This window comes from Engystomops pustulosus, chromosome 3 (assembly GCF_040894005.1).
Source record: "Engystomops pustulosus chromosome 3, aEngPut4.maternal, whole genome shotgun sequence".
NCBI lineage: Eukaryota > Metazoa > Chordata > Amphibia > Anura > Leptodactylidae > Engystomops > Engystomops pustulosus.
The window spans coordinates 86,841,319-86,858,310 of NC_092413.1; the positions used below are offsets into that span (position 1 = coordinate 86,841,319).

Consider the following 16,992-nt stretch of genomic DNA (forward strand, 5'->3'; position numbering starts at 1 on the left):
AAATGCCACCTTTTGCAACAGCAAAAAATGTAATAAAAAGTGATCAAAAGGTCATATAGTTCCCAAAATTCTAACAATGTAAATATCATCATGTCCCGCACAATATTACACCTCCATAAGCCGAGTTGTCATTTGGAGAGCACAGTGCAAGCCGTAAAAACTGTGTCCACATATGCATATTTTCCTATAATTTCATTGCATTTGGAATTTTTCACAGCTTTGTAGTGCACAACATGGAATATTAAATGCTCTCTCTAGGAAGTACAGTTTGTTAGAAAACAAGATTTCTACGTAAACAGAAACAGCTCCATGAACAAAAATAAAAAAAAGTTATGGATTTTTAAAGAAACTGGAAACGCAAAAAAAATGAAAATGGCCCTTAAGGTGTTAAAGGGCTTAGTTGTATGAACATGGCTTTTTCTCGAGCTGTGTGGTTGCCATATTTCCTAAAAATAAACACTGGTTTTGGTATGTGAAATGCGGCCACCACATGGTCTATGATTCACAGATGAGCATGTGTGTGCTTAGCCTTGACATGATCTGTAGATTTTTAAATGCGCAGAATATCAATTTTTCTCTGCAGAAATAATAGGGATTCCTGGCCTTGCACTGGGAATTGCGGTTATTTCAAGGCTTGTACAGGTTACGATAAGTATCCCCCAATGCGGCATTTAAGGCTACTGTAACTACTTTAGCTCCTATAGCTCAGTGTCTCTGTTTTCAGACTAATAATGAACACAGCGCTGTTATTTATCCATCACACAAACTTAGGTCTTTATTATGACGCTTTCCAGGAGTTGTAGACTGTGATATTCAGCAGCAGCCGAGTCATGTATTACGAGGTACTGATAATACGATGGCCCACATTTACTAAGGGCCTTGAGCCAATTTTCTGTCAGACTTTGCACATACTTTTCAGTGCAAACTGCTTGCACATGTATTTAAGAAGTGTCTGTGCCCAATCGTGTCGCACAAGACAATTGTGTCATGGCTGCACTGTTCTTCATCCAACACAAATTTCTGCACTGAAGGCGGCGTTCCGTTGTTTAGTTGGACCATGCGCCACATTTATCATGCAAAGTCCGACAGAATTTTGTTTCAAACCCCATGTTAAAGGTGCACCCAAAAAAAGTGGTGCATTTTATTGGAGCAGTATACAAAGCCCTATACACAGGCAAACTACACATCGTACAGACTGCACTGTTCTTAGTAAATGTGCCCCAATGTATTATTATGTTCTGCAGCTGGTCAGGTATGTATGATGCAGTTCTGCAAAAGCTGTGGGAGGCCTATTAACTAAAAGTTTGCCCTTGGCTCAACAAGTACATTTTTCAGGGCCCCCACCAGATTTTTCGCCCAGGGGCCCCCACCAACTTTGATCTGGCAGTGTCTGCCTCCTAACACCAGAAAAATTGTCTCCTAAACCTTTTCTGCTTTTGTCTTTGTTGACTCTGCCCACTACCACAGTCTATTGCAGGATGTGTGAAATAATGATTTTCAGTTTCCAACACAGAGCTCACTGCTAAATCCACCATGCAGTGAGAGAGACAGCATTCTGGTAAGGCAAGGAAGTAGACAGTTAGAGGACTTCCTGTGTGCTTAGGCTGAGATTTTAAGAGACACTGAGCGGTCAATAAAAATAAGGAGGTGTGGTTCACTGGCAGCCTGTAGAAAATGTGACTCTTCTTTTCAGAAGTTGACTCATGTCTACTCGTTTGCATAACAAAAAACACCTGTCATTAAGGTGCAGTAGCTCAGTGGCAGATAATTTGAGGTGACTTTTAACCTTTTACCTGTAATGGTGTGAGGGGTGAACAAATCAAACTAACCTACAGAATTATTTCAGCAGGTTTTTCATACTATACGTATAAATGTGCAGTATGCGTGAATGTATGTACATGCATAAACTGTCCAGTGCATATACAATTTAATTAAAGAAAAAACAAGTGATGGATCAGAAATTCAGCCATTTTGCTCCCCTGGAAATAAGAGTCAATACATTTTAATCATTATGGTATGTTTACCTTGGTGAACCCAATGGAAAATGCAACTCTTACCTAAAAAAAAGCCTTTATATTCCTTTGTCACATAAAAAATAAAAGAGTTATGATCTCCCAACTGAAGAAAATTCTGATTTAATATTTATGAAAATTAGTAAATGTTATGTCTGTTGGTGATGTTCACTTATTTCTGTTTTGACCAGCACCACCAATCCCATAAAAAAGGCATAGAATGAAGAAAACTGAAGAATGAAGAAAAATGAAGTGCATCAGCAGACCATGCCCTAACCTGGTGCACCAAGAAGGTAATTCACATAAAGGTAAGCATTGTTTTTTCTCTAAAAAAAAAATACATATTTTCAGGGAAATAGAAAGCTAAGTATGAAATTCTGTTTTTACTTGTGGATGAGTAGGGAGTTTGTTGCCTTTCTTCCTTTGGGTACAAAATGTTTTTTTCCCATAGGGTTTTAATTGTCATGTAGCTATAATGACAAAAAAATAAAACAAAATATTAATAATAATAATAATAATAAAAAAGACACATTCCCAATTGGTCAAATTCATTATTTATGAACAAGTTATATTTAATATAAATAAATATTTAGTACAGTGCATGGTAACAAGCACAAAACACCATTCATCAATATGACAGCTGCCTTACCGTTAGCAGAGTCAGATGTCACAAACTGCATAGTAAGACAGTGGTGTGACCCTCTGGTCAATGTACAACATTGAAAGGTTGGAATACAAACGACACTGTCACTGAGCTTGATACTAACTGAGCACATGTGCGTCAACAAGATTGTCTGTGAGAAAGATCTATTAATAGAAAGAGCATAAGTACGAGAGATCGGACTTGGGTAAAGTAAGGTAACAGGGACACCAGTATATGTATTCAGATATGTAACTATCAAAGGATAACAATGCTAAGTTGTTGTCTTGTTACTAAGATAAATCATAAAATATAAGTAAGTGTTAAGATTGGCTCATTGCTCATATAGGGGCAGATTTATCAAGCTGTCTGAAAGTCAGAATATTTCTAGTTGCCCATGGCAACCAATCACAGCTCCTCTTTAAAATATTCATGAGCACTGGTAAAATGCAAGCTGAGAAATATATTGACTTTCAGACCGCTTGATAAATCTGCCCCATAGTGTTGCAACTTTTCTGACAGGCATCTACAGTCTGTATAGGATTAAAAATGTAAACACTTGTCACTGGAGATGGACTCGGAAATGGATCACCTTTTCAGGATGGAGATCCGGATGACCAAAAAACCATTAAAGGGGTATTCCCACAAAGACAAGTTTCTTAAAGGGAACCTGTCACCAGGGACCTCATTTTTACTAAAGACAGGTTGCAGAAGCCCATCACGCCTTTCTGCCTTTTCTAAGCATTTGCATTGCAATATAATTGTAATCCTGGGGTAGTCACAGGGGCTGGGCTTTGGTTTGGATGCATTTAAAAAAAACAACATGTGTCTTGTCTGTATTACTCTCTTCTGAGAGCATAGCCTCCACCTTTGTGTCCTGTACAGCTCCACCTCCTGCTCCTTCTCAGAAGTCACAGCCTGGTCAGCCTGACATCAGTGGGGGAGGTACAAGCTGTACAGGGGCACAAAGATGGAGGCAGTCTGCAGCTCAGACAAGTCACATGTTGTTTTTTGAAATGCATCCAAACCAAAGTCCAGCCTCTGTGACTACCCCAGGATTCTGTCAGGATGCAAGAGTAAGTTATGGATCCAAAAAGAGAGAGATGGGAATTTTCACTTGGTAAGCTATTTCTCAACTTTACAAGAGGAGGCTAACTAGCCCTAAGGCACCATGACCAAGGAATAAAACTTAACCTTTATTCATATTAGTTCAAATATACAATGAATGTGAATTTATGACTAAAAACACAGGGTTGCATCAATGCCAAGTGTCTAAGTGTCCCAGTACTGGTTTCCGGATTTGCCAGCCTAGGTATTAAATGTATCACAAATGCATTAGTGGGGCAGACTTCTGTAGTGGGTGTGAATTTTGTGTCTCAGGTGAGACTTTTTTGGTGGGGTATATGTATTTAGACTGTCCAGGTAAGTGAGTCCAGGAGAGTTGAGTTCGCACTCCCTGGTCAGATCAATGGGGTTTATCCACCATATTGTCCAAGTGGATTGTTAGATAGATATTCCTTTTATTACACTGTATCCCTACGTGGGATCCAAGTGAGGTGGACCAGTGTTATGCCACTATGTGGATTGTAAAAATGGTGGAAACTGATATCCCAATTACCCTGTCTCAGTCATTACACCCAAATGTCTCGTACACCTGATGAATAGCATTCACACCACACACTACTGCTCTATTTCTATGCTGCCTCCTATATTATTTAGAGATTCAATTCTACACTGGCATAGTGTACCCTGCTATTAAAACTTGCTACTCAAGCCCCCCAACATGTTTCGCCGAATACACGGCTTCATCAGGGGTAACGGGCTAAGCCCGGGAAATAGGGCTAAGCCCGTTACCCCTGATGAAGCCGTGTTAGGGGGCTTGAGTAGGCATGTAGACATGATCAAGACAATCTCCTGCAGTTCAAACCGAGCATCAGTATGGGGAAGAAAGGTGATTTGAGTGCCTTTGAACGTGGCATGGTTGTTGGTGCCAGAAGGGCTGGTCTGAGTATTTCAGAAACTGCTGATCTACTGGGATTTGCACGCACAACCATCTCTAGGGTTTACAGAGAATGGTCCGAAAAAGAAAAAACATCCAGTGAGCGGCAGTTCTGTGGGCGGAAATGCCTTGTTGATGCCAGAGGTCAGAGGAGAATGGGCAGACTGGTTCGAGCTGATAGAAAGGCAACAGTGACTCAAATCGCCACCCGTTATAACCAAGGTAGGCAGAAGAGCATCTCTGAACGCACAGTACGTCGAACTTTGAGGCAGATGGGCTACAGCAGCAGAAAACCACACCGGGTGCCACTCCTTTCAGCTAAGAACAGGAAACTGAGGCTACAATTTGCACAAGCTCATCGAAATTGGACAGTAGAAGATTGGAAAAACGTTGCCTGGTCTGATGAGTCTCGATTTCTGCTGCGACATTCGGATGGTAGGGTCAGAATTTGGCGTCAACAACATGAAAGCATGGTTGATGGTGGTGGTGTCATGGTGTGGGGAATATTTTCTTGGCACTGTTTGGGCCCCTTGGTACCAATTGAGCATCGTTGCAACGCCACAGCCTACCTGAGTATTGTTGCTGACTATGTCCATCCCTTTATGACCACAATGTACCCAACATCTGATGGCTACTTTCAGCAGGATAATGCGCCATGTCATAAAGCTGGAATCATCTCAGACTGGTTTCTTGAAAACAACAATGAGTTCACTGTACTCAAATGGCCTCCACAGTCACCAGATCTCAATCCAATAGAGCATCTTTGGGATGTGGTGGAACGGGAGATTCGCATCATGGATGTGCAGCCGACAAATCTTCGGCAACTGTGTGATGCCATCATGTCAATATGGACCAAAATCCTTCCAGCTTCCAGCACCTTGTTGAATCTATGCGACGAAGAATTGAGGCAGTTCTGAAGGCAAAAGGGGGTCCAACCCGTTACTAGCATGGTGTACCTAATAAAGTGGCCGGTGAGTGTATCTAACAATCCACTTGGACAATATGGTGGATAAACCCCATTGATCTGACCAGGGAGTGCGAACTGAACTCTCCTGGACTCACTTACCTGGACAGTTTAAATACATATACCCCACCAAAAAAAGTCTCACCTGAGACACAAAATTCACACCCACTACAGAAGTCTGCCCCACTAATGCATTTGTTATACATTTAATACCTAGGCTGGCAAATACGGAAACCAGTACTGGGACACTTAGACACTTGGCATTGATGCAACCCTGTGTTTTTAGTCATAAATTCACATTCATTGTATATTTAAACTAATATGAATAAAGGTAAAGTCAAGAGTAAGTTATAACACACAATTATATTGTAATGCAAATGCTTAGAAAAGGCATGGAGGCATGTTTGCACTGCAGGTGTCATGGGCTTTTACAACCTGTCTTTAGTGAAAATGAGGTCCCTGGTGTCAGGTTCCCTTTAAATGTACTCAGGATAACAAAATAACAAATTCTCTAATTCACTGTTATTAACAAAAATACAGCATTTCACAGATATTCCAGCCCTAACTCATCTCTTTAACCTTTCGGTATCCACTGGTATTGTTCCATCTTCCTTTAAACATGCAACTGCCACACCCATCCTGAAGAAGTCATCTCTGGACCCATCCTCTCCACTGAACTATCGCCCTATTTCACTACTTCCATTTTCCTCAAAACTCCTGGACAACATGTCCACCTAGAACTATCTTTCTACCTCTCGTCCAACTTTCTCCTTGACAAACAACAATCTGTTTTTTGACCCAATCATTCCACTGAGACTGCCCTGACCAAAGTTTCTGATGACCTACTGTCAGCTAAGCCAAAACATCACTACTCTGTTGTCTTCCTCCTTGACCTGTCCTCTGCTTTTGACACTGTCAACAATTTTCTCCTGCTGCAGACACTTTGTTCTCTTGGTATCACTGACCGTACCCTCTCCTGGATCTCCTCCTACCTTTCCAACCGGACGTTCAGTGTCTATCACTCTCATACCACGTCTTCACCTCGACACCTCTCTGTTGGCATACCTCAGGGCTCTGTCCCTGAGAGTCCCAGACCACACTCTGGAATCTTACACTGACCTGCCTATGGAGTGAGTGGAGCTAAAACAGTGATAAAACTGAGTGAAATTGTGAAGTAAAGGGTTAATAATTATCTTAATAGTGTTAACATCAACATGTGGGGGTTGAAATTTGAGATTTTTCTTTCATGGGAAAACCCCTTTAAAGGTCCACTTATAAAGAACTTATCTGCCTGTAGCTTGTAGTTCTCCTCATGATGTGTACATGCCTGCAGGAAGTCAGTGTCTGTGTATAAGTGAGAACTACGTCCTAGAATGCAGGGGGAAGTGGAAAGGCAGAGATCGGAGAATATCTCAGCTCCATGGGTGTCAGACAGAAAAGCAAAATGTCTGCCAATCCTAAAGTCAAAAAACCAGGGGCAACTTGTGTACACTAATTGTGTATACCAGGACTGATGGAGACAGGTTGTACTTATAGCTGTGGAATTTTGTATTTTTGTTAATAACAGTGAATTAGAGAATGTGTTTCTTATCCTGAGTGCTTTTAAAGCACTTCTCTTTGTGGGAATACCCCTTTAACATAGATAGGCACTCTGCTGACTGTTTGATTTTAGTGCACAAAACATTCAGAATAAGATCTCTTGCTATTATTATGACTGTTGCATATGTTTAATGGGTGTAATGTAATCATGGGTGTAAGCAGCCCTGTCTTTTGATGTCTAATACATCTTTGCTTGCTTTTTTTTGTTTATACTTGTAAAAATGTGTAAATTTGAAACTATGTCTTTCTATTTTTTTTTTAGAGTTCAATCGGTACATAGTAATCTTAAAATAGCTTTACATATACAGGCGGTCCCCTACTTAAGAACAGATGTCCCCTAGTTAATGACGGCCCCTTTGCCCACCATGACCTATGGTGAAGCTCTCTGGATTCTTTACTATAGTGCCAGACTGCAAAGATCTGTAAAGTGTCTGTAATGAAGCTTTATTGAAAATCCTTGGTCCTAGTACAGCAAAAAAGTTTGAAACTCCAATTGTCACTGGGGCAAAAAAATATTTCTGTCTAGATCTACAATAATAAAATATACAGTTTCGACTTACATACAAATTCAACTTAAGAACTGCCTATCATAACTTTGTTAGATATTAGGAAATCTATAATCTGTGTTTTACTTTTATGGAGGATGCCTGAATGCCTAAGATTTGTATGTGAAGTTATAAAACTCCTCCATATCTACTGATGGGTGCAGAGAAAATTTTCTATTTTGTGAGTTACATCAAAATGATCCTCTTTTCACCACAAGGATTTTTTATTTTAGTCTGTTAAATGAAGCACATTCTCACAACTTAACAGGACCCAGAACATAAGAAGACATCTATTAGACTGCAGCTGTGAAAATTTAATACATGGAGGAAGTATACACTTTGCAGCTGAGAAAATTAGTAAACCAGAAACAACTTGGCAGGATTTTGTTCTCTAGAGGTACTCTGCAGATGGCTGCAAAGAATGTCATGCCAAGAAATGGCTAGTGGATGAAGCCTTAGTTCTGTAGCCAGATTAATTAGATCATCAGATATCATCTAAAAAATGATTACTCTAATACAAACTTAAACCTAAAAACAACAACAGAGAAAAGGTTACGGTGAAATGCAGTAAAAATAACATCACAACATATTGTGATGTTGACATTTAAAGAAGCACATAGGAGAACACCGACCGGCGACGCCAGCCTGAGCACCTCTGGCTCATTTACATATTTTTTAAAAGTAGTTTTAGCAGCAAATATTCTTTTTCTTTATGCACTAAAAACTGTTCCGATTGTTGCATAAAGAAACTAGCATGTCATGCTGGACATCTGCCATGAGTCAAACTGATGGAAAGATGCCCTTTAAATGTGTAGTAAACTCTGACTACACACTAACACCGCCCCTTAAGATACACATTTTTCTGTCTTTTCCATACAGTCCAGTTACGACACAAAACGGGGGCAAACACTTCTTAAATATCTGTTCAAGCTCTTTATAGTGCAATGTTAGACAGAAAACTGGCACAGCCAGTTTTAATAGATCTGGGCCTGTATGTCCTTCAGTGTTCCTCAACATTTCTTGTCATTTCCAGACTAAGATGCCAACTCTAATGTTTAATAACATTATTACAGCACTTCAGTAATTGCAAGCTATTTTAAACTAATAGCTGGTTATTATGGGCTAATGGCTAAGTGTGTGCTGATAAGTATATCTGAGACCGTTCCCATGATCCTATATTGACTCTTTCAGCACATTCTGGAGCTATTAAGATCTTCAAGAATTCAGGAATCATGTAACTGGCAGCTCTTCTCCAGATTATTGACTGTGTAATCAGATCAAATGTAACTCATTGCTGTTTGATCAAAGCATATCATAATTTGGGGTGTGTGAAAATGCAACAATGAAACAGATGAGTCCTTAACTTTCAAAGCTTTATGAAAAGATAGGTAGAAAGAAAGTGACATTGGTCCACATCTACTAAGGGCCCGTCGGACGCATTTCCGTCAGCTTTCGCTGTTTTTTTTTTCGATTTGCCCTGAATTGCCCCGGGTTTTTGGAGCACGCAATCGGATTGTGCCACATCGGCGCCGGCTTGAATGCGACACAAAACGGGGGCGACTGATTCGGACAAACCGCTGAATTTAAAACCCAAATTATGTCGCAAGATCAGCATTCACATGCACCGGGAAGAAGAAGGTGAACTCCGGCGGACCTCAGCAGGGGAAGTGACACATGCAGGAAATTGGACTCACGATATAAGTGAATCGCGTCAGCTCCGAATCCTCGTCGGACATTCCGGATAGGCAGTGTCAACGGGATAGGTAAGTAAATGTGCCCCATTATGTTCCAATCAATGGTTCAATGGTATAACCACATATATGTGATGCAATCAAGCAGTTGTCTGTGGGATTGTTAACAGCCTATACTATGCCGATTTTAAATACCTTTGTAAACATTCTGTATCACTCCAGTACTTTATATTAGTTTAATTCACATTACCTGGCTCCGTGAGTGGGGAGGGAAGCTTATGGTCAGTTGCAGCCGCCTGTGTGTGCCTGTTTCTACACATGCATTCATCCTCTTCCACTGTTCTCCTTCCCCTATCTTCTCAATACACATGATGGGAATTGGGGAGGGTTGAGGGAGCTGGATGATTGTGCGGGAGAGGAGACTGACACAGGCACACACAGGCTGAAGCTGCTTTCTTGTCTCTTCCTCTTTTCTCTCTTTTCATTTACTGCTTGCACATAACCTTTATGCTTTGCTCACCATGGGGCAAGGTGGGGAACAAGGCAGGAAAGGGAGAACTTAACCAATAGATTTATTATAACTTGTGTTAGGAAACAGGTTATAGTTGAGATATTTGCAAGTCCCTGGAGGTTGGAACCTATTGCCAATTTTGTTGCTTTTCATATCAACAGGCCAGATGCTTGAATAAAAAATAATAATTATAAATAAAGGAATTATTATTATTATTTATTCATTATATTAATTAGTATGTATTAAAGCATGCCTTCTGTTGTACTGCGGTATATCGTATAAGCAGTCAAACTCGCTATGGGGCCTTAAATAATAGGAACAAATGTTTTTTAAAGTGAGAAAAAACATCATTCTTTTAAAAAGTTCAAAGTTCAAATCACCTTTCCCTACAATATCATTTAGCGTCCTAAAATGTCTTATCTTCCCAAAAAATTTAAAAAGAATTAAAAAAGCTATCAAAAGGTTAAACGGTTCCCAAAATGGTGTCAAACTAAATGTAAACAGGTCCCTAAAAAAAAAAAAAATTAAACACATCTTTGCAATCAGAAGTTTTGAAAAAAAAATCTGTATTTTTGCAAAGTTATGTACAAAGTTCGTGCTTTTATGTGACTTTTGCCACTAATTCTATGATGTTCAGGTCAAGAGTGAGCCAGGAAGGAGAAAAAAATGGCAGGAGGAAGGAAATGTAGTGATGGAGAGTGTAACATACAGCAAGCATACATGTCTCTTTAAGAAATGAGAACATGTGACAGGAAGTTAGGGGGTATGGCTTGCTGGAAGGTAAAGGAACTGTGGCAGGCACTGGTCATCTTTTACAATTCAAAGTGGTGCGTTCCCATTTTCTCTGTTCTAATTTCTAATGTGCCCTATACTTCCTATGTGACTTTCAAAGGTAATTTAAAGATAATTAGTAATGATAAAAATGTGTGGAATCACTAACATAAAGCAAATGGGGCTACCAACATAGTTCTTCCATGTGCTTAACATTAGCAACTCCATCTGCCTCAATTTAGTAACATTAATGTTAGGTTAAGTTAAAAATGTGATCCACACTAGAGTATTAATTGCATCTCACATAAACTTTTCAGTTAAAGGCCAGTATTATAACAAATAAAAGTTAAAAAATATATAATAAAAAACACATGCCATTTCCAAATCAAGATCCTAAACAGTGTGAAAAAGTAAAAATCTGTCTAAAAACATATTTCGTATTTCTGTGTTTGAAAAAAAATTGTACAGTAAAAGGTCAATTATTACTAAGCCTGTACAATTCAAAAAGTAGCTTGCAGAAAGGAAAAAACAAGCCATATATCCAATGGCAACCAAAAAAACATATTTTATTTTGTCATGCTGAATATATTTAAGATTTTTCTTTGTGGGAATATCCCTTTAACTTCTAAGCAGAGAAGGAAATAGTCTAATGTCAATTGTACAAACAAGAGTGAAGAAAAACAGAGGTGTTACCTGCAACAACTAATCCAAGTTCTACTGTTGATTCAGTTAGAATAAAAGTAAATATTTGATTATATCTCTTTACATTGATCTTCCTAAATTTCTTGGATGTCACAGTTGACCACAATATAGATTGTATGACATTTCATAAATGGCATTAATTGTATGAGATTTCACTTCAACCTGGATTATGCATTTTATACCATGTTAATCCAAAATAAAGGGAATTTTTTTTATAAATGTTATATACTGTACATAGTAAGGTCACTGGAGACTCAAATATATTGTAATTATAAAAATGAAATACAAACGTATCTGATATAGAATGGGCATGTGCTATTTAAAAAAAACTGTATTTTTAGCTGGTGCCTATGCCTATGCATATTGATTTTAAAAATACCTTTGTTAGTATCCTTAATACTGCCACCACTTTATAAAACATCATTTCCCATTACCTGGCTCCATGCCATGCCAGCAGCAAGCGGTAAGTGCTGGGGGGGGGGGCAGCTGAAGCTGAGCAGGCCAAGGAGGTGGGTGGTGTAGAATAGAGGAAGAATACATTGAGGGGACTGACACATAGACTGCTGCAGCTGTCCCCATTCCCCCTGGGACTAACCAAAAGCTGGTGGCAGGGAGCAAGGTAATTTTGGGACTAGACCTCTGGTCCATAAGGACCTCATAGTGGTTTAGTATCCCAAACTGTCCCAACAGGTTTTCTTTAAAGCAATCCTGTCAGCAGGAATGTCGTTTATGGCTGGTGACAAGTTCCAATAGCCTATGCTATGCTGATTCTCCCTCTATTCTACACCATCCCCCTCCATCCCCTGCCAGCTCAATGCATATGACAAGAAGTGAGGAGGGGTGAGGGAGCTGGATAAGTGTGGAGAAGAGAGACACAGGTAATGTGAAATAACATTTCATAAAGTAACGTCAGTATTCAGAATGCTGGAGAAAGGTTTGCTTTAATGTTTGCTTTTTTAAATTGTTGATGCTAACACTTTTACTTACCTAGACAAGCGAAATCGGACATATCTCTAGTGCTCCCTGTGTCTGCCCATTGCTTTAATGAGGCTGGAGTAGTAAATGCAGTGTAAATGATTCAGTGTAATTGCACTGAACTTTCACTGAAGAACAGTACAGACACCAGGAGTAGTGGGCCCAGGTAAGTACTAATGTTTATTTTTTATTCTGGCCCCGGACAGTTGTCATAGAGTAATTTGGGATATAAAACTACTGGTCCATAAGAACATGTGTGGTTTACTGCTAACATACAATAGTAAATTACCTCATGTATTTTACATGGGAATTCTAATCTCTAAAGTCTTTAAAGGGAGCTAATAGATTTTGAGTACAGAGCCAGGAAAGCTGAACTATTGCCATCTTCATTGTAACAAATATTAAAGGGTTTGTCCAGTCGGTTTATGCTCATAATTCTCTTTTTTTAGCCAGAGAAAAAGAAACTACTGTAGCTGCAGAGAACATAAGTGACCAATATAACATGATTTACCTCTGAATAATCTCTATGTAGAGCCCCAGTTATTCTAATGAAATGCGGAGGAAATTGAGCAGTTTCCAAAAACAATTTGCAGATAACTAGGAAAGCCGTGATATATGACAGACACATAATCACCAGACGTACAGGCCAAAGGGAATTTGTTCAACCAATACAGGGGAAAACAAGAGGATTTATACCAGCAGTAAGTAAGAATATGACCAGTTATGTCAATTATATTCTCCTAATACAGTCCTGATACATTGTCTAGCAATACTGTTATTTGAAAACATGAAGCTGAAATATTCCTGGAATTGCATTCAGTCACACTGCCACCTGCCCTCTATTTCAAGTTCCAATTGCTTGCAGTTTTCTAGATCACTGCTTGCTGTTATTTTATAGGAAGCTTTTATGTTTACTTGCAGTGGATAGAAATGTGCCCATGGTCACTCAAGTAAACAACTCATTATATCATAGAGATTAAACAGAGCTGTGTGATATTACAAGTCGTGCACCTGTGGGACATCACATGACCAGGGATTTTACGAGTCCTGTACCTGTGTGACCATGTGCAGATTTCTGTCCACTGGAAATAAGAATAACAATTGAGCTTCATATATAATAACAGCAAGGAGAGAACTAGAAAACAGTGAGCATTTGATACAGAAAGTATATTGGAAAATGTGTATAGCTTTTCATTATGCAAACAATAATATTTATTTGCTGAAATGGGAACACCAATTCAATTATAGCAGATGAATGTGTTATGAAATAATCTAAACCATGTTTAACTCCAAAGAAGAACTGTTATAGCTATTCTATTATCACTTAGGCCTTATGCTCATCGCTATGCCTACGTGTTGTACAAAACTGTAATAGGGCTGCCAGAGACGTGCAGGTATGTAACAGTGTTTGTTTCCCAATATTGCCACATTCCAGTAGATTCTGGATTGCAGATTTTTAAATGGACTTCTATCTTGCAGCTGTAGGTCAGTAATAAAGGAGTTGTTCAACTTAAAATTACAACTGTGTTTAAAAATGCAAACATAGGAAAACAAACTTGATCCCTCCATTCCAGCGCTAGTTGCCATGTATACACTACTGCTGCTCTTGTTCTGATGTTCATTGTCCTCTACACACCCGACACATCAGTGCTGAGGTCAACCAGTGTCATTTATGTATAGGTCAATGCCAAGGTCAGTGATTGTCTGCAGTAGTGACCTACCTTTCACAGTAGGTCACAGGATACAGCAGAACAGGGGCTGCACATAGATCTGATATGGAGTGGTCACAAATATTAGGCTGTGGACACACGTTCCTCTAGCATTGCATTCATAACGGTCCGATCGCATATATGCATCCAGGGAAGCGCGTGTGATCCGTAACCAGACCCTGGTGTCTTGTATTGTTTAAATGCCAGTCACCGGGGCCTGGTTAACAATTGCATGCGTTGACCTGGAAACACATATTCGATGGAGCCCCCCCATGCGCTAGCGCCGCGTTATGAGCGCAACCCTAAATAAATGTGTCACCGCAGCCTTACTTCTGCATTAGAACAGCAAACTATCAGTTTACCAGACTCCCATTGCGTCTGTGTAATTGTACACATAACAAAGCAACAGAATTAAGGCTTGTGCACCCTATCACAAAGCATTAACCTTTTATTTGCAAATAAAATCCGTTTTGGGGAAGAAAAACATTTTACGTCACAGGAGCCTTCACTTTTTAAATAATTTGTTAATGTGGCTATGTGAGGACTAATGTATTGCGTAAAGTTGTGTACGTTTTTATTACTACACATTTGTAGTTCACAAAGGGTTTTGAAATCAAATAGAATTTTTCATGTGATTACAAAATGTCAACTCGGATATCTATTTTCCTTTTATTTTTTAGATTTTGTGTTGTCTGATTTATCTTTTTCTTTTAAAAGTTGGTTTTGTTTTTTGGTGTTACTTTTCTAACTTTTTTTAGACTGTTATTCACATAAAACTTCTTTTTTTTTAATCACTGACATGAGATCGTTTGATCTCTTGTATAATGCACTGCCATTTTTCTGTCGTGCAGTGAATTATACTGTCACCTACCACAAGTCCTAATAAAGAGTTAACACATGCAGTCCTGTGGTCCTTCGTTGAACCCAGAGCTACTGTGTGACATCATCGGCACCCCACAATCACAGCTGTGGGATGCAATGGGTGGCAAAGGGAGCTCACTCCCTCTGTAGCTCCTTAGACAGTCCAGTCCATGTTTGACCACAAGGGGTTAATATCAGCGTAGATCTGTAATATTAGAATGGGAAGCTTCTACTACTAGAATGCCTATTTCAGATTCCATTAATACATAGGGGAAAATTTATCACAACTCGCCAAAAAGTTGGCATGTCTGTAATTGCCCAATGTTTTGGCCAAAAACATGCACTTTAGACCTGTAAGAGTTGTGCTAATTCTCTCCCATAGTCTTCCCTTGAATACTTCCTCAAATACAATCATATTTTATATAAAGTATGATTCATATAAAGATACATAAGATGTAAGTCCCATTGTTGTACTGAAATACAGCCTTGCACATGATCCTTTAATCCTGCCATGTACATAACAACCTCAGAATTTTATTATCAGATCAAAAGTTTCCAAATGTCCTCAGAACTGCTTAATTGATAAAGCAATGTCAAGTATGCTGAACTCACACACACACTACCATGTAATTTATTATTTCCTATTTTGCCAATAGAATGTTTTCATGTTACAACCAACAAAGCAGGAAAAATGCTACAAGCTGAACAGATTGGATAGTTTTCACCAGATAAAACCATGATTAATGCAGCTACATGATGATCATATTTAGTACACCGACTAGTCCCATATATATAGGTGAACGCCAGACTTATTACTATATAATTGTATGCAACCACATGATGAGTTCACTTGGCAACGTGATGTGAGATCAAGATGAATTTAAGAACCTTCATTTCATGCACATGATTATAGGCTGTGTAATTTGGTTATTAAAGTCTTACCAACCCCTTATAAAGTTAAAGCTATTGTAAACGTTACATTACCTGACTTATGATGGTTGTGCGGTATTCTTCATAGACCCATCCATCCTCACATGCCTTTATGGGTAATTTTTCCACACTCAGATTTGTGGCAGAATAAATAGGGTTGTCACAGCTGATGACTGAGCTATTGGTATTCCAGGTGATGTCATAGGTGTGACATAGACTTAGGTCAGGCTTGTCATGATGTACTCTTGGTACAGTGAGGTTCCTCTCTTCCTCTGGACTCCATCTACAGTTTCTACTAAGTTCTGCCAGCTCAGAGCTCCTGCACCAGTAACTTTCTGGTATCTGTCCCAAGAACACAATGGCCACAAAAGAGAAGGCGAATGTTATGCCTGTCATACATAATAAGAGGAAGACCCTTTTCTGGTATCTCCCAAACTCACCAGCCTCCTGTAGAACTTCATCAAAGGTGGTCATGATGCTAACTCCCCTGCCAGATGGCTCAAGCAGCTGAAAAAATCTCTTATGATCAAAGCACAAGTCCTATAAGCAACATTAACGCATTTAACAGGTGTATCTGGAACAACAGCAGTAGGGCACTACATGCAGTTTCCTTGGAAAACTTTGTGCTGTGGAATTAAGAGGGATGCTTCTTCTGATAACCTTCTTCTCTCCTTCTTAACTTGTCTCCTCTTCTCCCTAGCTGTAGGAGCCAGCAGTAAAAGCAGATCTAGCATGGAGTACAGTTTTACAGGAGGGGGCTGCAGAGATCCAGCACCTTATTGCTCTATGTATGTCTGTCCTGTACACCAAGGCAGCACTGAGTGTGAGAAGAGAGGGAGGAGAGAATAGACTGCTGGTAGCTGCAGGTACTTGAGGAACGGAAAGAGGGAGCTCTTTGAACACTTCATAGTTCAGGATAGTGTGTCTTCTTGTTTACTCACATAGCTGCACAGCACTCAAGTCACAGCACTGTGAGGTGCTGCTCATGTATCATCTCATACATATGCCTTACAGTTGCACTATACCAAACTTCACTGAAGAATTCTCTGCTCTAGAAGAGAGCATAGTGTCACCCAAAACACT

The 16,992-nt window shown here is 39.4% G+C and overlaps 1 protein-coding gene across 2 annotated transcripts in view; it reads right to left on the minus strand.

Annotated features, from left to right (window-relative positions):
* The window catches only part of SLC22A3 (solute carrier family 22 member 3), a 73,547-nt gene extending 56,816 nt beyond the window's left edge, over nucleotides 1-16,731 (minus strand). The window contains exons 1-2 of one of the 2 annotated variants that reach the window (XM_072141314.1): nucleotides 16,350-16,731; nucleotides 15,964-16,251 (exon numbers count right to left, since the gene is read on the minus strand). In XM_072141314.1, the coding sequence (XP_071997415.1) occupies nucleotides 15,964-16,251; nucleotides 16,350-16,370 (309 nt within the window). In that variant the 5' untranslated portion in view covers nucleotides 16,371-16,731. Of the gene's footprint in view, nucleotides 1-15,963 lie in introns of both variants that reach the window. The other variant, XM_072141313.1, reaches the window with a different exon arrangement.
* Nucleotides 16,732-16,992: the final 261 nt, after the last annotated feature.